This window comes from Notolepis coatsorum (genome assembly GCF_963971535.1).
Source record: "Notolepis coatsorum genome assembly, chromosome: 8".
Taxonomy (NCBI): Eukaryota; Metazoa; Chordata; class Actinopteri; order Aulopiformes; family Paralepididae; genus Notolepis; species Notolepis coatsorum.
Genome location: NC_140172.1, coordinates 72298085 through 72320036, shown reverse-complemented (window position 1 = coordinate 72320036; position 21952 = coordinate 72298085). Strand labels below are relative to the sequence as shown.

The 21952-nt window shown below is 44.1% G+C and overlaps 1 protein-coding gene across 1 annotated transcript in view; it reads right to left on the bottom strand.

The window, feature by feature from the left end:
- Positions 1–21952, bottom strand: part of dop1b (DOP1 leucine zipper like protein B) — a 272141-nt gene that overhangs the window by 159256 nt on the left and 90933 nt on the right. The window contains exons 14-17 of the mRNA XM_084320857.1: positions 21437–21765; positions 16795–17192; positions 11558–11829; positions 7440–7592 (exon numbers count right to left, since the gene is read on the bottom strand). Coding sequence (XP_084176983.1) covers positions 7440–7592; positions 11558–11829; positions 16795–17192; positions 21437–21765 — 1152 coding nt within the window. The remainder of the gene's footprint in view (positions 1–7439; positions 7593–11557; positions 11830–16794; positions 17193–21436; positions 21766–21952) is intronic.

Here is a 21952-nt window from a genome sequence, read left to right as displayed (position 1 = left end):
ACAGCTAACACACACACACATACACACAAGGTGCTGTTATTAACACAGCCTGGAGCAGACACACACACAAGGTGCTGTTATTAACACAGCTAACACACATACAATGTGCTGTTATTAACACAGCTAACACACACACACATACAAGGTGCTGTTATTAACACAGCCTGGAGCAGACACACACACACAAGGTGCTGTTATTAACACAGCTAATATACAGTATTTAGCTAACAGGCTATATTGGTTAATCTCATCACATGAGCCTTTAGGTCCATTTGCTTGTCCCGTTTTTAATTAAACAGGTAAATCTGGAGCATGACGCCGTCTTAACGTGTACCGTTTGGCATGTATGTGTGTGTGTGTGTATGTGTGCGTGTGTGTGTGTGTGCAGACCCGGTTTTCGGCATAGGCAGTATAGGCAAATGCTAAGGGCGCAACCAACCCAGAGGGAGCGCAAAAAAATATATATAAAAAAAAAGGAATATATATATATATAATTTCAATATTTTTTTTACCAATACTACTAGTTAACACTGTTAATTTGAAATATTAAATAACCCCACAACAACCAGCGTAACTCTATAGCTTAGACTATTAAATAATAATAATTTCTTAGTTCATGTCACCCCACCCCCTCCAGCCAGGCAAATAGACTTTACCTGCGCTCCCCCTCTCTGGGCAATGGTAACGTGTGCCTATCTGACGTGAACCTCGCATTATGCTATCAATCAACATGTCGAAAAGACCAACGCAGTCCAGTGCTCAGGGAAGGAAAATAAGGAAAGAAGAGGAACAACAACATGAAAAGAGAGAGGTACAGTAACGTTAATGTGATGAAATTAATTGTCTAGAGTAGACTCTAGTCTAGTGTAACAGAGTGTAATGTTAACTTGCTAGCTTACTTTTGGACTACATTAATGTTACCTAAAAATACATAGACTAGGCTACTGCGTGCATAACAGTAGCCTACAAAAAAGTAGGCTACATAACTAATAAACATAAGAAAACTGTACCAGTCATCAGGGAAATTAGGTCTATTCAGCAGGTGTTACAGTCCTCTGTCATACTGTAGGCTACATTTGTATTGACATCTGTTTACCCTGTAATAAAAAATGCTATTCCTTTTCATCTCCTTTATAATTAATTGTTGTAGTAAGCCTTTGGTTTGTTGTGTTACAGTTCATAATCTCTAAAGTGAGTTTATATAGTTAGTTACATCAGTGTTTTAAAGTGCATATCATTAATGTAAATGCAAAATAAACTTTCCCATTTTGCTATATTATTATTACACTGCAGTTTACTGCTTTTTTGGACTCTGTAAATGTAAATCTACATTTCATTGTAAAGACAATAATGTTTAATTAAATCTCCATTAGTATGCATGCCCATCTTATGTACAGTATAGCATACATTTCATCTTTATTCTTTAAAACAACTAATAGAATGTAACACCCAATGGTCATACACACTCTTCTTCTCTCTTAGAATAGAATAGAATAGAAATACTTTTATTATCCCGAGGGAAATTTGACACTGCAAATCGCTCAACATTAAACATTTAGACAGAACAGGTCATGAATAAGAATAACAAAACAAATCAAATTGCCTAAGATAAGAGTAGAATAAAATAGAATAAAAATGGAATAAAATATACAATAAATAAATACAGTAAAATATACTGAGGTCTACAGTAGGTGTAGTATTGCACAGTGCTGTTTCAAAAGTAAGAGTCCAGGAAGATGGTAAATGTCACTCTGTGCTCAGTGATGCAGTGAGACACAGTGATGCATTGTATACTCTTCAGATGCACTTCTGAAATATTTGAATCCCACCCCTGCAAATGTTGGGCCACTTGCAGACACCACTCAGAAGCACAGAGCACTCCCCCTGCCCCCTCCACCTCAGAAGAGGCCAGCTCACAACCACAGGACCATCGAGCACTCCCTCTGCCCCCTCCACCTCAGAAGAGCCCAGCTCACAGCCACAGCACCATCAAGCACTCCCCCTGCCCCCTCCACCTCAAAAGAGCCCAGCTCACAACGCACAGCACAATCGAGCACTCCCCCTGCCCCCTCCACACCAGAAGAGCCCAGTGATGCAGCATCTTCCGGCTTCAACATGGACGGTCGCATTTTACGTAGCTCCCGTAATCAACGCAACAGCCAACGCAACAGAGCAACAACAAAGTACTTTGCGCATTTTCTACTTTCCCTCCTGTGGATTATGGATTTGTACCTGAATTCACAACTCAAGCAGCAACTCCAGACAGAAGTGGAGGGTAGCGAAAACGTAAATCAACAGTCCCATTGCGACTTCTACTTGTTAACGGGCACGGAGAGGAAACATCCACCCTTCGGTGCCTCGGCGATCCACGCAGTACTTACTGCAAATCCGGAACGAAAGAAATTACCCCCGGCAGGCAAGTGTAATAAGAGATCAATGTTTTTATTATATCTGCTCATGTCGGGTGACATACATCAGAACCCTGGTCCCGTAATGACACGGAACCAGAGACTACAGCAAGAAGCGATGGAGGTTCCCATCGCGACCAACAACATCAACAACGCAACCTGTGGCTACATCTACTGCGCGGACGGCAACACTTCCCCAATGACGCCGCAGCAGACGAGCACACGTGAGGCAGTGACGAGAGGAGGTGAACCGAGGGTCGAAACCATGACGACCATCTCGACGCGGGATGTAAACATCTCGACGCCCGATAGCCGGCTAGCTAGCAGAGCTAACAACAAAAACAACCAGGAACGAGTCCTTTGTTGTCCCAGCACGGCGCGGGACCCGACACCCCCCTCCCCCCTTCTTTGTTGTTCCAACACGGCGCGGGACCCGACGCCCCCCTCCCCCCTTCCCACCCACAACAACACAGAGGAACAGATTACAAACGGACAATACTTCGAACCTGCCAACATAAATGAAATAACCAACGCCAATGGACTGAACATTTTTCACATTAACATTAACAGCTTAAAAAACAAATTGGATGAAATCAAGCAAATATTCATAAATGGTAAGGCAAACATACTGTGCTTCTCAGAAACTAAGCTCGACGATTCTGTAAAAGATCCAGAGATAGAGATTGAGAACTACTCAATAATCAGGAATGATAGGAACAAACATGGAGGTGGTGTCTGTATGTACATACACAAGGACACCAAATTCATCAACAGAAATGACCTGAATCATAAATCAATTGAAACTGTATGGGTGGAAATCCTATTCGAAAGGGCGAAATCCCTACTGGTTGGCACAGTCTACAGGCCGCCAGATCATAGTGGCTTTTATGATACAATGGATGGGTGTTTAGCTGGAGTTGAGGATGTAGACAAAATTCTTATTGGAGACTGGAACACGGATATGCAACGAAAAGATGCACCCGTCTTCAAGGCCTTCAGTAGGTTTTGTGATCTGCATGGCCTCAGCCAGCTAATCACCCAACCCACACGTGTATGTGAATCAACTCAGACTACCATTGACCTCATTCTGACCTCCGACAAGTCCAAGATCTCAAATAAAGGGGTTATAGCATGTGGGTTAAGTGATCATTATATGATATTCTGTACCCGAAAAAAACTAAAACAAAAGGCTGGCTGCCACAAAACAGTCACATCTAGAGACCTCAAAACCTACTCTAGCGAGGCCTTCAACCTTGAACTGGAGAGTCTGGACTGGTCAGATGAACTCAATGGTACACTGGTTGACGAAACATGGCTTGGTTTCAAAACCAAATTCTCAGCAATACTAAACGACATGGCCCCCCTAAGAACCACCAGGGTAAAAAATCGCGCTGAGCCGTGGATGCACTCCGAAATACTGGCCGCTATGAAAACCAGAGACAAAAAATGCTCTGAGTTTCGTAAAAGTCAGTCAAAGCTTACTAAAAGCACGAGCAGTGAACTCCAAGCCCACGTGACTGAACTCAAACTAGAAAGAAACAGACTAAGAAACGACGTAAACTCCATGATCAAAACTGCAAAAAAGAATTTCATCAATGACAAAACTGAGGAAAACAAAAACAAACCACGTGAACTTTGGAAATTACTCAATAATCAACTAGGATGCAGTAAAAAACTTAAAACCAGATTCTCAAACATAAACATAAAAACTGACAACACGCTCATCACAGACAAGCTGGATGTAGCCAATTACTTAAACATTTTCTTCACAAACATAGCCACAACACTGGTAAACAAACTACCCTCCCACTCAGGGCTTTATGGGGTAGAACACATAGTAGCTTTCTACAAAAACCTAGGGGTCCGCAAGGACGACTTCAAGCTGGAAACGGTAACAACAGATGAGGTACTCAATAAACTGAGCGCCCTCCAACCTAACAAGGCCACTGGCCATGACAACATCCCCTCCAAATTCCTCAGAGACTCAGCAGCCGCCATCACACCAATCATCACACACATAATAAACCTCTCCATAAAACAGGGACACGTCCCCAAGGACTTCAAAATTGCGAGGGTGACCCCTCTGCACAAAAAGGGCAGCAAATTAGACCCAGGCAACTACCGCCCTGTTTCTATTCTCACCTCCATCTCGAAAGTCATGGAAAAAATAGTCTACGAACAGGTCGAAAAGTACCTAGCGGAAAAAAATCTAATCTACGAATTCCAATCTGGCTTCAGAACATCCCACTCCACTGACACATGCCTTCTCTATTTGAATGACCACATCAAACAAGAGGTGGACGCAGGCAAATACTGCGGCATGGTCATGCTGGACCTACAAAAGGCCTTTGACACGGTCAATCACTCCATTCTGATTGACAAGCTAAAAGCAATTGGTTTTGATAGTCTATCAGTGAGCTGGATGCAATCCTACCTTGAGGGGAGGGAACAGATGGTGGAGGTAAACGGTACCCTATCCCCCCCCCTCACAGTGAGCTGTGGTGTTCCACAAGGAAGCATACTAGGACCGCTACTGTTCCTAATTTATGCAAATGACATGTCGTCAGCTTGTGACTGCAACTTGTTCCTGTTTGCGGACGACTCAGCCCTGCTGGTCTCTGACAAGAACAAGTTACAGGTTGAAAAAACCCTCAGCTCGGAACTAGGCAGAATCTGCATATGGCTCGCTGATAACAAACTATCATTACACATGGGCAAAACAGAGTCCATTCTCTTCGGTTCAAATAACAAACTCAGCAAGACCGACGGCTTCTCAGTTACAGTGGGTGACAATATTGTCACAAGGAAAGATGAAATTACCTACCTGGGGTCCATCCTAGAGGCTAATCTCTCCTGTGACAAAATGGCATCCAATGTAATAAAAAAAGTCAACCAACGAACTCGATTCTTGTACCGGATCTCCTCTCTGGTAAACAAGAACACCCTGAAGACTCTGGCAGGAGCACTCATTCAGGGGTACTACGACTATGCTTGCACCTCATGGTACCAAAGCACCTCAAAGGCGCTAAAAACAAAATTACAAACATCTCAAAACAAACTGGTCAGACTACTGCTTGACCTTACTCCTAGAACCCACCTCACCCCTGCCCACTTCGACAACCTAGGATGGCTTAGAGTAGACGACAGAGTACAACAACTTGCAATGGGCCTGGTCTACAAGATACACTACACGACCAAGGTACCCATGTACATGTCAAAATACTTCCCAAAGGTCAGTGAATACCACGATCACAACACCAGAGGGAGCTCCACAAATCATGTCAAACCCAGATTCGGCTCAAATAAGGGACTAAACACGTTTCGCAATTATGCCACATCAATGTGGAACGCCCTACCCAAAGCTGTAAAGGAATGTGGATCACTACCCACTTTCAAAACCTCTCTCAAGGGACACCTACGGGAGACTGCAATTCAACACTGGCCCCTGTAAATATCCTAACCCAATCATTCCAACCCCCTCCAATGTACAGTCATTTACCTAGTATGGTTTTGTCAATAGTTCAATGTACAATTGTGTTTGTTTGTACAGTGTCTCCTCCCCCCCCCCCCTCAATGTACAGTGTTACTTGTTTATACAGTATGCCCCCCGCCCCCCCCCCCCCCCCCCCAACCACCTCCAATGTAAATTACCCAGTATGGTTGTCAATATCCCAATGTACCCAACCCCCCCCACCCAACCTCCAATGTACAGTTTCTACGTCAAATGTATATACTCCCTTTTCTTGACTCCTTCTGTATCACAAACAGTACTGTATTTGCAAATCTGGTATGTCATAAATGTATAGATGTAGCAGTACTGACTATCTGTATGTCATGTATGTCATATATGTCTATATGAATTGAAAATGGGGGACCCTGATGGAAACAAGACAAACGTCTTTCTCAGGTCTGCATCCCCTTAACAATTGTATGTATTGAGCCGTACTGTATTGTACCCATTCTGCAATCTGTTAAATAAAGTTTTCATTCATTCATTCATTCATCAGGAATAAAGGCACCACCAGTGTTAGAGTTTTTTTCCCTTCCATTTCAGATAATGATTGAAGAAGTGCGTCTTTAGTCGACGGCGAAAGATTGGACAGGTTTTAGCGTCGGAACAGGGTTCGATATAATTTTTATTTGATTCCGGTGCCAAAATCAATACTTGAAAACAATGCCCGTTCCTAATAAATCAATACTTTGACTTTTACCAGAGCCAATTTCTAATTGCAGCCACCCGTAGGTGTTCTTTGTTATCACCGTCCGTGAAATCTCTGCGTTGTGTCTTTAGTTGTGATGATGGCAATCTTACTGGCTGAACACTGTCCCCATAATGCATCTTACTGGCTGAACACTGTCCCCGTAATGCATCTTACTGGCTGAACACTGTCCCCGTAATGCATCCAGGCAAAATACTCAACTGGAAACGTGGTCTCTTTATCAGCGGGATGTTTATTTTCATAAACATAGCATCTCATACAGAATGGAAATTCTTTGATGGTCTAATGAACCTAGATTAATAGATTCATCTCTCGATACCCGCTTGGTGGTTGCGGTCCTATCGGTTAGCCGAAGCCTGTTCTGGTAGCCTGTAGCTAGCTCTGTCCTCGTGTTTTCCCCTCCCCCGACCTCCAGCCTCGAAGGACGCTGGAGCTCTCTCTGCTGTCAAGGCTTGTCTGACTCTGCTACCGGAAGACTACCAGCTTAATGTCTCTTTCTCGCGATACTCTCTTCGTCGTGTGGCTATCTCGCCACTATAGCAACGGCTGCCGCTCGTCACCTCTGACCCAAACAGACGTTGCTACGGCCCGGCCTATCTCATACTGAATGTTTACTGTGTGAGTGACCTTGCCTCTCTCTCTGCGGCTTCTCTTTCTCTCCCACTCCCTGTCTGTCTGTCTCTTACAGTTTCAGAGTTTAACACACAATACATGTTTAAACTAATATCTATATGTTATAACCAAATGAAAACCAGTGATTTTCTTCAGCGTGTATGGTGACGTTTCTAGTATCCATACTGTAAGTGTGTACCTTGTCTTTGTGCAGAAGAGCGTGACAGATGATGTCTTCACAGATGGTGGCAGACGGAGACAAACAGTGTAGCCTGTAGAACAGCTCCACACAGGAGATGTGCTGTTCTCTCCTCTCCGTGTCCAACTGACTCCACAGCACCTGGGACACCCGCTGACACAAACAAACACACACACACACACACAGGGACATAAGCAAGGTCATGTTAAGGGACAATAAACCAGACAATAAAAATAAAACCAGATTAACGTGATGATGATGATGGTGGTGTAGAAGAAGAAAATAATGAGAAAATACTAGCATAATATACAGTATGTACATGTACAGTACACTTTGGATGCCACGGACGACATAACACATGTTATCAGCCCGCCCCCTGAATGCCCTCGACAACAAATATCGTTTTATTTTTTTATTAGCGATCTGAATTCATATTTCATCAACCGAGTCTACCGTTGGGAAACCAGCCCCATCAGGAGCTCAGATGTGAAAAAAGCGCCCCCTATCGTCTCCCAGATGGTAATGCACCCTTTTGGAATGGACTCAATGAAAATGGATGAGAAAAAATTAATCCGGAATCCACATTTTACTTCTCACGCATGTACCCGAGCCGATCGGATTCATTGTGGAGCATCAGAACAGCGTGGAATATGCGTTTACAGTATGTAGCATTGGATCAATAAAAGGATCGATTTTTGGAATGGCGATCAGGAATTGGAATAATCTTTTTGGATACCATCTGATCTCAGGTAAGGAATCCATTTGACCAGTCTTAGGATAATCAGACCTGTTTTCACGGATATAAGCTTTTCCCCTATATGTGATATGGCTGTTTGGCTGTGCGAGCGATCAGGAAATATATCAGATCAGATATCAGATCGCCTATATAGCGTGCATACGTACACATATACTATCGATAATCTAGCGTTTATTTGAAAACGATTCATAAATAGGCCGAAAAATTTGAACGTTTTTTGTGTATTCTAGAATATTCCGTTTATTATGGAATATTTTTATTTCCCTTGAAAACGAGGGCTTTTCAAGATGCTATAAAACGGAAATGAACCGATAAAAAAACAATCCGCTTCGACAATGTTGACTGGAAAATGAGTCATTGATAAGCGACGGGCAGATTAGACACATAGCCATAATTTAAAACATAGATTAGGCGATATTAACATTAACATTGAAGTGGATGATGGGCATTCAAGGGGGTAAAAAGGAAAACACAGCCGGCTCTGAAAGTGTTAATAGATACAGTACTGTATGTGAATGTATTAGGGTGTTGGCTGCCTAAAAACCTTTTTTATTGTCACATTTTCGCCAAAGAAATGGCCAAGGTTGCAGTGACTGTTATTGGTTATGGCTCCATATTGGTTATGACAAATGGCTGCATTTATATAACAGCTTTTATCCAAAGCGCTTTAAAATTTGTTCCTCACATTTTACCCATTCACTCACACATTCATACACCGACGGCGGAGGCAACCATGCAAGGTGCCAACCTGCTCATCGGGAGCAGTTAGGGGTTAAGTGTCTTGCTCAAGGACACTTCGACACGCTGCCCGGGAAGAGTGGGAATCGAACCGGGAACCTCCGGATAACCAGATGACTGCTCTACCTACCGAGCCACTGTCGCCTCCTTATGTGCACCATATGTATGTGCTTCATACCGTCTTCTGTCCGACCTACAATGTCTAAACCATGCCTGTTTTATTTTATTGCTGGGTTAAGTACTTCTATTATATTCACATATATGCTTACTACATGTAACTATTCTATTCACATATATGCTTACTACTAGGGGTGGGACGATACATCGATCCAGATCGATATATCGATCTATTATCAATTGTAGTAAGTAAGATGTATCTATTGCTATGTCCGCCCATCACAAACACGCAAACTGTCTAACGCCTGTCCCTGTCTCTCTGAGTGGATGTCTCGTGGTGATGGCCAAGGTGGTGGATGTCTCGTGGTGATGGCCAAGGTGGTGGATGTCTCGTGGTGATGGCCAAGGTGGTGGATGTCTCGTGGTGATGGCCAAGGTGGTGGATGTCTCATACTTCAAATGGATCATAGCGGAATACACTCATGTGCAAACGGAATATGACTCTGATATTTTGAGCTCCGAGCCTTGACATCTCTGACTCTGACTTTATTCTATTATCACACTAGCGCTAGTTTCCCTATGCTTTCTCTTTAGTTGTTGCTGTTCTTAGCTCTATTCTATTTAAATCTTTCAAAAATGTTCTTATGTACCCCAGTTGCTATTGCATGGACATATGTGTGTTCTATTACACGTATATGTACATACTAGGCCTGTCCCTGACTAAGGATTTGTATAGTCGACTTTGATTGGCCAAAATGTGCCGATAGTCGGCTGGTATTTTTTTTGCATTAGACTAAGAGGTTGGCAGTCGACTACGGCTCCTTTCGATCGATTAGTCGACTAGGTCAGCCCTAGTACAGTACATACATACCAACTTTTTGCCTGTTATATTATCCATCCACCCATCAATCATCCATAGCAACACTATTATCACCGACAGCCAAGAAGGGGGATCCCCCCTTGAACGGCCCTTCTAAGGTTTATCTCCTCCACATCGCCTGTGGTGCTTTTTTTTCTTCTATTGCTAGGTTTTTAGTGAGTTTTTCCTTACCTTCGCTGGGGTATGTCTGGGAGTGTTGCATTTATTTATTTTACATTTATTTTGGATTTCATGGTGGTTTTTGTTCTTGATTTATTGTGATGTTTCTTCTTGAATTTAAAGAAGACTTGTCCAGCCCATGGGGACATTACCTTGTGATTTTGGGCTTTACAAATACATTTGATTTTATTTGAATTTATATCACCATCACTATATTCATGTTTTATTTTATGTTGAATGTTTTTACATTTTTGTTTATGTTTTATAGTTATTAGATATGATTAGAAAACAAGAAGCACATCTCTGGTTTTGCAATAATATTAACATTATTAATCTGCTTTGCCGCTAGAAAAGCACTAGATTTAAAGAGGTCCCTTTGGAGGTAAGGCGGGGACACATTACTGTACTTTCTACATTCCAGACACATTCTACATTCCAGACACATTCCTGTACATTCTACATTCCAGACAGATTCCTGTACATTCTACATTCCAGACAGATTCCTGTACATTCTACATCCCAGACACATTCCTGTACTTTCTACATTCCAGACAATTCCTGTACTTTCTACATTCCAGACAGATTCCTGTACTTTCTTCTAGGGCTGGGCGATAAAACGATAACGATAACTATCGCGATAAATTATTTCCTCGAAATAAACATGAAACGTGGTCGCAAAGTTTCGATATATCGATTTCCCAAGCTTGGATATCAGCACACGCGCACTAACAACCAATCAGTGAAGGAGATGGCGACAGCGAAGGAGACCCGCGGTGCACCTCTGGGTAGTAAACAAGGCTGGCTAGGATCATTAGCTTTCACGCCGCTATTTTATAGTTTACGTGCGGAGTGGGTGTGTGGCGTGAATTCTGAGGGTACGGTTAGAGTAGTGTGGGGTATGCTGCGCCGCGGTGGACGTCGTTGCAATGTATTGGGGCGGAATGGAGTATTTTAGGGTGATAGTTAGTACATTGGAAACAAGGCTGGCTAGGATCATTAGCTTGCACGCCGCTATTTTATAGTTTACGTGCGGTGCGGAGTGGGTGTGTGGCGTGAATTCTGAGGTAACGGTTAGAGTAGTGTGGGGTATGCGGTGGACGTCGTTGCAATGTATTGGGGTGGAACGGAGTATTTTAGGGTGATAGTTAGTACATTGTCGTGGGATACACCGCTTGCTCTGGCTAACTGTGTTAGTTCCATTCTTATAATGCATATGATCCAGTGGCGGTAGGTTGCCCCCTGGTGGAATATAATAATCTATGCACTGGGCCGTGTTTACTGCGTAGAAGAACGCGCCGGGCATAAGAAGTTAATTAAACTTGACAGAAATTATATCGACGATAATTATCGATATCGAGTGATATGAAAATTATTTTATTATTTTATCGCGATAAAGTTTTTGGCCATATCGCCCAGCCCTACTTTCTTCTCTTTGTGTTTGGCATGCGGTTGTGCTCGTCAGCTGACCTGGTAGAAGTCCGTCCCCTGCGCTATGGCACTGAGCGTGGCAGGGTAGATGGGCGGCACGGTGACCATCTGCAGCCTCCCACTCAGAGGGTTGGCGCCGGAGGTCTGGTAGCGCCTGTGTTTGTCCTGGATGACCAGAGCCAGGGACTGGGAGTGGTTGATGAACTCCAGCAGGGAGGCGATGGCGGTGTGCTGGACGTGGTAGTCCCGGGACAGGCAGCACAGAGTCATCAAGGACCGGAGCCACACTGGCAGGTTGTCCATGTCACCGTCTGTGGCAAATGTAATACATTTAGTTGGCTAATTGATGCATTTTGCCATACAGTGTTTGTCTGAGAAGAGATAGTAATGCTACATGTACAGACTGAGCTCTAGAGATAGTGATGCTACATGTAGACTGAGCTCTAGAGATAGTGATGCTACATGTAGACGGAGCTCTAGATAGTGATGCTACATGTACAGACTGAGCTCTAGAGATAGTGATGCTACATGTAGACTGAGCTCTAGAGATAGTGATTCTACATGTAGACTGAGCTCTAGATAGTGATGCTACATGTACAGACTGAGCTCTAGAGATAGTGATGCTACATGTAGACTGAGCTCTAGAGATAGTGATGCTACATGTACAGACTGAGATCTAGAGATAGTGATGCTACATGTACAGACTGAGCTCTAGAGATAGTGATGCTACATGTAGACTGAGCTCTAGAGATAGTGATGCTACATGTAGACTGAGCTCTAGAGATAGTGATGCTACATGTACAGACTGAGCTCTAGAGATAGTGATGCTACATGTAGACTGAGCTCTAGAGATAGTGATGCTACATGTAGACTGAGCTCTAGAGATAGTGATGCTACATGTAGACTGAGCTCTAGAGATAGTGATGCTACATGTAGACTGAGCTCTAGAGATAGTGATGCTACATGTAGACTGAGCTCTAGAGATAGTGATGCTACATGTACAGACTGAGCTCTAGAGATAGTGATGCTACATGTAGACTGAGCTCTAGAGATAGTGATGCTACATGTAGACTGAGCTCTAGAGATAGTGATGCTACATGTAGACTGAGCTCTAGAGATAGTGATGCTACATGTAGACTGAGCTCTAGAGATAGTGATGCTACATGTAGACTGAGCTCTAGAGATAGTAATGCTACATGTAGACTGAGCTCTAGAGATAGTAATGCTACATGTAGACTGAGATCTAGAGATAGTGATGCTACATGTACAGACTGAGCTCTAGAGATAGTGATGCTACATGTAGACTGAGCTCTAGAGATAGTGATGCTACATGTAGATTGAGCTCTAGAGATAGTGATGCTACATGTAGACTGAGCTCTAGAGATAGTGATGCTACATGTAGACTGAGCTCTAGAGATAGTAATGCTACAGTACATGTACAGACTGAGCTCTAGAGATAGTAATGCTACATGTAGACTGAACTCTAGAGATAGTAATGCTACATGTACAGACTGAGCTGAGTGACTGTATTGCTGTACTGTATTGACTGTGAGGTACAGCGCCATACAGACTAAATTGGTGATTAACAGGCATTAATGTACGGTAAGCTAACAGGCTAACATGATGATATGTACGGTAAGCGAACAGGCTAACATGATGATATGTACCGTAAGCTAACAGGCTAACATGATGATATGTACCGTAAGCTAACAGGCTAACATGATGATATGTACGGTAAGCTAACAGGCTAACATGATGATATGTACCGTAAGTTAACAGGCTAACATGATGATATGTACGGTAAGCTAACAGGCTAACATGATGATATGTATGGTAAGCTAACAGGCTAACATGATGTGTACGGTAAGCTAACAGGCTAACATGATGATATGTACGGTAAGCTAACAGGCTAACATGTGTACGGTATTTTATAAAATCATAGGCTCCAAGCAGTCTCTTATTCCTCTGGAAATGTGAGCCTGACCACATAACAGCTGTTAAGGGGAGCATGTCTATGTTCCCCGATTGATTGATTGAACATTTTAGACCACCAGCCCTGATTCCAAACTCTAACCTTAACCAACTTCGAAAGAGAGCCTAAGCTTAACCAGTTCGAAACAAGGCGGACATTTATAATTAATAAAATAATAAAAATGTATAAAGTTTTCAATCAATTAATCAATCAATCGGGGAACATAGGACCCGGGGAACATAGGACCTGGGGAACATAGGGATGATCCCCTGTTAAGAACCCTCTTTTGACTTCAAAATAGGCTAAGGTTAACACAGGCTAAACTCATGGGTAAAAACCTCTTTACAAACATATTTAGATTGGCCGCATAGATTGCTCCATTGGTATATAATATTTAATTAATATCTTACACAGAAACCATAGAAGCATGCAATATATTTGTCTTACTCTCTCCCTCCAAAACATACTCTGTCTCACTAGTCAAGCCAGGCACTCGTATGAGTGTTGTGTTATTGTCGTGTTTTTGTTGTGGCCTAACAGCCCTGGGACCATGACGGAAATAAGGGTTTTACTCTTTCTCATGTTATCCTTTGGATCCTTGTTGTGTGTTTTTAATCCATCAATAAAATAAAATCAAAGCTGAGCAGATGATTAGATCCAACAAATAGCTAACCAATATTATAAGTTAACACTTAAAACTGATAGATAAAATCAATCTTAAACTCCACAAATCTATATTACAATACCTTCTATTACAAGTACCTTTTATTACAAAATCATCCCTTTCTGTCATTATATTTAACTCATTCCCAGCAGAAACAGAAGTCTCCTTTCTGACTCAGCAGAAAGTTACCACAGTACTAGACACGCCGGCATTTCTTCAAATACCACATATGTAGTCACAACCATGCCCTTTTATGCTCCGTCCTGTCAAACCATCCATCACCAAGCCTCTATCTGAAATAGAATGAACTGCCAATATATACCAGCAGGAGACGAGACTTGTTCACTCATTCTGATATCCTGCTTCTCGGCGAAGAGCTTGCTACTATCATTATTGAGTCCAGATCGATCTGTTTGTATCCTTTTCACGCGACTTCAGAACCAGTAAACACCATATAATGTGTGGGGTGGGCTCTGGTGTACTGACCTGATTTTTTTAATTTTTTTTTATTTGAAGTCTTTATTTCGAACATGCAATGAATACAACAAACAATAACAAAAAAAGAAAAACAACTCAATCTGCATGTTCGAAAAGGAGTAGGAAGAAGTATACACTTATTTAATCCTACCCCTTTTCCACTACTCAAATGAGTGTACTATTTTAAACATAAAAAAGAAAAGAAAAAAAAATATATATATATATGCAAAACAAAAAACAAAAACTATATATGTATAAAATAAAATAAAATAGAAAACAAAATAAAAATGTAAACAACCGTGAATATCAAGTCCCTTCCTCATCCCTGTACCTTGTGAACATAATTTCCTTATACATCAGTTTGAATTGTCTCATGTTTGGACATTGCTTTAGCACCACATTTAGACTGTTCCACAGTTTCACTCCACATATTGAGATGCATTGTTTTCTCATGGTAGTGCGTACGTTTAGCACCTTTAAATTGTGTTCTCCCCTCAGATTATAACCCCCCTCCCTATCAAAGAACAATTCTTGAATGTTTCTTGGAAGTGCATGACTTTTTGCTTTATACATTAATTGTGCCGTTTTAAATTCCACAAGATCATTTAACTTCAATGTCTTTGACTCCAGAAACAATATGTTAGTGTGATCACGATAACCTGCAATGTGAACTATCCTTATGGCCCTTTTTTGGAGTATAAAAAGTGGTTGTAGTGTAGACTTATAATTGTTTCCCCAGACTTCAGCACAGTAATTTAAATATGGTAAAACTAGTGAACAGTAGAGAATGTAGAGTGATTTTCTATCCAGGATGTGCTTTACTTTACTCATGACTGAAATGCTTCGTGAGAGTTTAGATTGGACATGTTTTATGTGAGGTTTCCAACAGATTTTATGGTCTATTATTACACCTAGGAATTTATTTTCATAAACTCTTTCAATAATCACATAATTTATTTTAACTTGTACCTGAGTATCCAATCTACAGTTTCCGAACAACATAATTTTATTGTGTGGTGGAACATGTAAGAATGTGTGGGGTGGGCTCCGGCGTACCGACCTGTGTGGTGGAACATGTAAGAATGTGTGGGGTGGGCTCCGGCGTACCGACCTGTGTGGTGGAACATGTAAGAATGTGTGGGGTGGGCTCTGGTGTACTGACCTGTGTGGTGGAACATGTAAGAATGTGTGGGGTGGGCTCTGGCGTACTGACCTGTGTGGTGGAACATGTCAGAATGTGTGGGGTGGGCTCTGGCGTACTGACCTGTGTGGTGGAACATGTCAGAATGTGTGGGGTGGGCTCTGGCGTACTGACCTGTGTGGTGGAACATGTAAGAATGTGTGGGGTGGGCTCTGGTGTAATGACCTGTGTGGTGGAACATGTCAGAATGTGTGGGGTGGGCTCTGGTGTAATGACCTGTGTGGTGGAACATGTCAGAATGTGTGGGGTGGGCTCTGGCGTACTGACCTGTGTGGTGGAACATGTAAGAATGTGTGGGGTGGGCTCTGGTGTAATGACCTGTGTGGTGGAACATGTCAGAATGTGTGGGGTGGGGGAACTCCAGTAGCTCACCGCGTATCTCTGCGCTATTTCGGCGTCGGGGACAACCGTGCGCGTCACGGATCTGGGGTACACGAGTTCGACTCCCGGACTCGCCGTATTTTCTCAGAGTGTCTTCCCCTGATCTATATCCCATTCAACCTGTTTCTGTCGGTCATGCTTGACCAGAAAAAGCGATAAACGCTAAAAAAAGAAGTTAAAAAAAAAAAAAAAAAAAAAGTGTGGGGTGGGCTCCGGCGTACCAACCTGTGTGGTGGAACATGTCAGAATGTGTGGGGTGGGCTCCGGCGTACCGACCTGTGTGGTGGAACATGTCAGAATGTGTGGGGTGGGCTCCGGCGTACCGACCTGTGTGGTGGAACATGTCAGAATGTGTGGGTGGGCTCCGGCATACCGACCTGTGTGGTGGAACATGTCAGAATGTGTGGGGTGGGCTCCGGCGTACCGACCTGTGTGGTGGAACATGTCAGAATGTGTGGGGTGGGCTCCGGCGTACCGACCTGTGTGGTGGAACATGTCAGAATGTGTGGGGTGGGCTCCGGCATACCGACCTGTGTGGTGGAACATGTCAGAATGTGTGGGGTGGGCTCCGGCGTACCGACCTGTGTGGTGGAACATGTCCGTGTAGAGATCCAGACTCTCCTCCTCACTCAGGTAGACGGGGAAGGTGGTGCACTCCATCAGGAGGTGGCAGGTGGCCGTCAGGGACTGCCGACAGGCCTCCGAGATCTCTGCACGGCCACGGGGCATGTACCCAGCCCCCCAGTCCAGACCCGCCACGTGCCCCTTCTCTCTCTTCCTCTCTGCGGGGGCGCCCCCTGGGGGCTGGGAGTGGGCTTTCAGCTTGTGGGGAACGTCTTTGTCTTTGATCTCCCGGCCTGCCAGGGAGAAGGACGGCTTCCGGTCAAGAGGGAGGGCGGGGAGGTCAGGCAGGGAGTCCGCCTCCAGTACTGGGTCTTCCCCGGGCCTTCTGACGTCCTCGACCTGGACCAGCAGGTACCTGAGACACAGGGAGACGTCACACGGACATTTCAGTGATGTAGTTTTTGTCAGCAAGACTAGGAGGTACAAATCTTTATTTAAACTCGAAAGGCAACTGAGGTTTCCCTCATTTACAGTCACGTCGAGTGTACATACAGAGTTAAGCAAAACAGAGTTAAGCAAAACATACAGAGTTAAGCAAAACAGAGTTAAGCAAAACATACAGAGTTAAGCAAAAACGGCATATGAAATCACACAGCTACAATCATAACAATAACACAAGTAAGGTTAACAACAATCAATTAAAACATGTACAACTTGATTGACAAAGGTTGGAGATCAAGGTTTTAAACTGCAACAGAGGGGAGAATCTAAAGCTTTAACACAATCTGCGCCATGAACGAGTTAACTCGTTATTGCCCGCCATGCGTTCAGCGCCAACAACGAGTTAACTCGTTTTTGGGATCATTATTTATTTATTCGCTATATCTATTCATAATTCATGGCTGCAGCCTCTGCAGACCCTTCAGACCCTGTCTGAGCTGGCAGACGGTCAACACCGCCCTCTACTGCCTTGCGGAGCTATTGCACTCCATTGGAAATGGGCTGGTGTGTTTTCTGAGCCGATCTGAACCGTGGGGGCGGGGTTAAGGCAGGCCTTTACAACGATGGCATGGGACACTAACCCCGCCTGCCCGTTCATGTGTAACGCTCTGTAATGTCGGGGACATGATCGCTGTGGATAACTGGAATGGCGATCAGATAATTGGATTCTTTTTTTTGCATTACATCAGAGACAAGGTAAGGACTCTATATATAAAACCTTGCGTTGATATGATATTTCTTTCTCCCACGATCAAAGCTATCTGTGTGTGTGTGTGTGTGGCTGTTTAACGTTGAGTGCAGGAGGTGGCGGGGGGAGCGCCGCGCTACGAGGGCCATTTCATGTATGCACGAGGAGATATAATAATGATAATCTAGCGTCACCACGTTACTGCGCTTGCAGTATAATCGCAGCGTCTGAGGTTCGAATCCGGCCCGGGGACCTATGCTGCATGTCCTCCCCATCTTCACCCAACTTTCCTCCCTGCCTGTCCTATCCGATAAAAAGCTGTAAAAATGCTAAAAATAAATCTTAATTTTTTTTTTATTAACGTTGGGTACAAATAATTCACTAATTGTCATTGGAGTGTATAGACCGCCATCAGCTGATGCTAGCTCTGTTGATAAAATAGCAAATCTCTGTATCCTGATACTGAAATACCCATAATGGGTGACTTTAATTTAGATTGGCTGGGTAGTAATTCTGGGTAACTCAAGGAGGTTAGTGAAAACCTAACCCAATTGGTTACTGAATTAACTAGGCCAAACACAAAATCGGAGCTCCACACATCAAGGCTACAAGCTGTCACCACTGTAGCTCCACACATCAAGGCTACAAGCTGTCACCACTGTAGCTCCACACATCAAGGCTACAAGCTGTCACCACTGTAGCTCCACACATCAAGGCTACAAGCTGTCACCACTGTAGGAGCTCTTAAGGCTACAAGCTGTCAAGTCAAGTCAGTTTTATTTGTATAGCACATTTCCAGGCAGCGGCAGCTGACACCAAAGTGCTTCACAAGCAAGTTGATAAAAACAAATTAGTGTGAGGCAAGGTATAAGATAAAAAAAAAAAAAAAAAAAAAAAAAAAATGGTGCAAGATATAGGATTAAAAACATAATAAAGCAATGAAAGTAATAAAAACTGGTAGGACACAGTAAAACAAAGAGGATAGAGGGGCCAGGGGTCTAGTGGTGGTTAAGTAGGGGGGAAGGCCAAGGAGAACAGGTAGGTTTTCAAGAGTGATTTAAAAGCCTGTACGGTCTGGGCAGTCCGTACGCTGAGGGGGAGGCTGTTCCACAGTCTAGGCGCTGCGGTGGAGAAAGCTCTGTCTCCCCTAGTCTTGAGCCTGGTTCTGGATACCACCAATACCATCTGGTCAGCCGATCTGAGGGATCGGTGGGGGGTGTGGCGGTGCAGGAGCTCGGACAGATAGGAGGGAGCCGTGCCATTTAATGATTTAAAAACATTTAGTGCTAATTTAAAATCGATCCTGAAGCTAATAGGCAGCCAGTGGAGCGAGGCCAAAACTGGGCTGATGTGTTCGTGTTTTCTTGTTTTGGTGAGGAGGCGCGCGGCTGCGTTCTGCACCAGTTGTAGGCGGCGGAGGAGGGACTTGTCGATGCCCGTGTACAGAGCATTGCAGTAGTCGAGGCGGGTGGTGACAAAGGCATGTATCACCGTCTCCAGGTTACTTTGGGAGAGGTATGCCTTTGTCTTCGCCAGGAGTCTAAGGTGGTAAAAGCTGTTTTTCACTACGGCGCTGACCTGTCTATCGAATTTAAAATTACTGTCGAAGATGACCCCGAGGTTCCTGACAGAGGTGGAGAGGTTTGGGCCCAGGGGACCAAGTGCGTCAATGAGGGGGGGCGGGACGGCACTATTAAAAACAATTACCTCTGTTTTCCCTTCGTTCAATGTCAGGGAGTTTTCGGACATCCAGCACTTGATTTCTGCCAGGCAGTCAAGCAGTGGTTCTATTGATGTCTTCCCTTGGGTGGGCTTTAAGGGGAGGTAAACCTGCACGTCATCGGCGAAGCAGTGGAATGAGATATTGTGTTTTGCCAAGATCTGGCCTAGGGGGAGTATGTATAGGAGGAAGAGAGTGGGACCCAATATTGAGCCCTGGGGCACCCCGCAGGTGAGGTGAGGTGTCACCACTGTAGGAGCTCTCAAGGCTACAAGCTGTCACCACTGTAGCTCCACACATCAAGGCTACAAGCTGTCACCACTGTAGCTCCACACATCAAGGCTACAAGCTGTCACCACTGTAGGAGCTCTCAAGGCTACAAGCTGTCACCACTGTAGGAGCTCTCAAGGCTACAAGCTGTCACCACTGTAGCTCCACACATCAAGGCTACAAGCTGTAACCACTGTAGGAGCTCCACACACCAAGGGGCGACCTGCAGACGGAGACGGGAGCAGAACAATGCGCAAGGGGTGTCTGTGCAAGTGAGTTGTCATGACAACACGCGAGGGACGGCGAGCCGGGATGCGGTGTTAAGACGAGGGGCCTGACGGTGGACACCGGTGCGACTGCGCATACAATCACCGACCTGGCCAAGTTCAAAGTGCTCGATGACGGATTCCAGGCCGAGTCGCACTGCACGGAGCTGGCTGACGGCACGAGGAGCAATGGGGTCCCACAGATCAAATGGTGGCTGATGTGTTTACCAAACCAGTAACTAAGGACAAATTGGCTAGGTTTACAAAGGTTATGTTTGGGAGAGAAACCACATCAGTGTGAGTAGTGACCAAGCGGTAACATTTTTGTTTTCTTGTTCTATTTCAAATTGTTATATGAGAATGCCAGTGAAAAACTGAAGACGAATAATGAAATTGAATGATTTATGTTCTTGTTTCACTCAGGAGAGGAACCATATCAGTGCCAGCCTTTGTTTGTTTGACTAATGGGATGTAAAAGTGTTATAAAAAGTGTAGGCTACTGATTGTTATTGCATTTTTTTAAATGTTGCTTAGATTGGTCAGGTGAGAGCAAGCGGGGGTGTTGGCGTGAGTGTGCGTCATCCTTATCCCAATACCCCAGTGTGAGTGGGGACTGATTGATTAATTGACACCAGCTGAGTGATTGACTGAGCGTGTGTATATATATATGTGACCTCACCTTTCACAAAATAAAAATGTTGCTTCCTTGAAACACGGATCCTGTTTGACAGCGTTTTTTTCCTTCTTTCTGTATATAGTGTGTAGTCTGTGTTAGGATCGTTGTGGTGTCTAGTCAATACGCATACAATAGCCGACATTCAACAGGATGTAGTGGGGATTGATGTGTGGGGTGTTTGGGGGACTGGCTGTTTCGGGGGGGTTCACATGCCTTCGAGCAACATTGTACTTATTGTACTTATTTTATGCCTATTCTTATGTCTGCACGTTTACGTTGGACTACTTTTATACCTATTCTTATGCCTGCAATTTATGCATTGTTTTTTATTCTGTCAACTATATGCAGATTTTATGTTAATTTTATACGAATTGCTGTGGGGCACTCTGGACTGCGGTCCATGTATGAAAAGTGCTATATAGATAAAATAGGTAAAAAAGGTATTCATTGAAATGTCTAAGTCTCGACGACATTGAAAATGAGGGTGACCTCAATTGTCCTTTTGAGAATGAATAAAGGTTTGAATTGAACAGCTTACCTGGTGGTGATGAAGGCCAGGATGTCCTGGAGACAGTGGGTCATGGTGTCCACGCTGCCCCCCCTCCTCCACACGGCTTCCCCCTCGTCGTCGTCCCCCTCTGCCGACAGCCCTGGCGGGAGCTGCTGGTGGGATGGAGAGGCGCTGACGCCCAGCCCGCTGTCCTCAGAGTGTAGGGTGGGCAGCAGCCCGTCTGCAGGAGGCTCTGCCTCTTGTCCACGGTCGCCGTTCACTCGGTCGCTGTCGTCATGGTGACTGTTGACCTCAATGATCTCAATGTCTTCCTCGATCCCCTTCTCCATCTCCTTCTCTGTTGCCTTCTCAATGACCTGGAGCGGACAAGGAGGAATGCAAGGTATGATATTATCCAACATCAAACTAGTTATTCTGTTCACGTCACCTATACAGTCTGTAACCTCTACTAGTTATGTTCAGGTCACCTATACAGTCTGTAACCTCTACTAGTTATGTTCAGGTCACCTATACAGTCTGTAACCTCTACTAGTTATGTTCAGG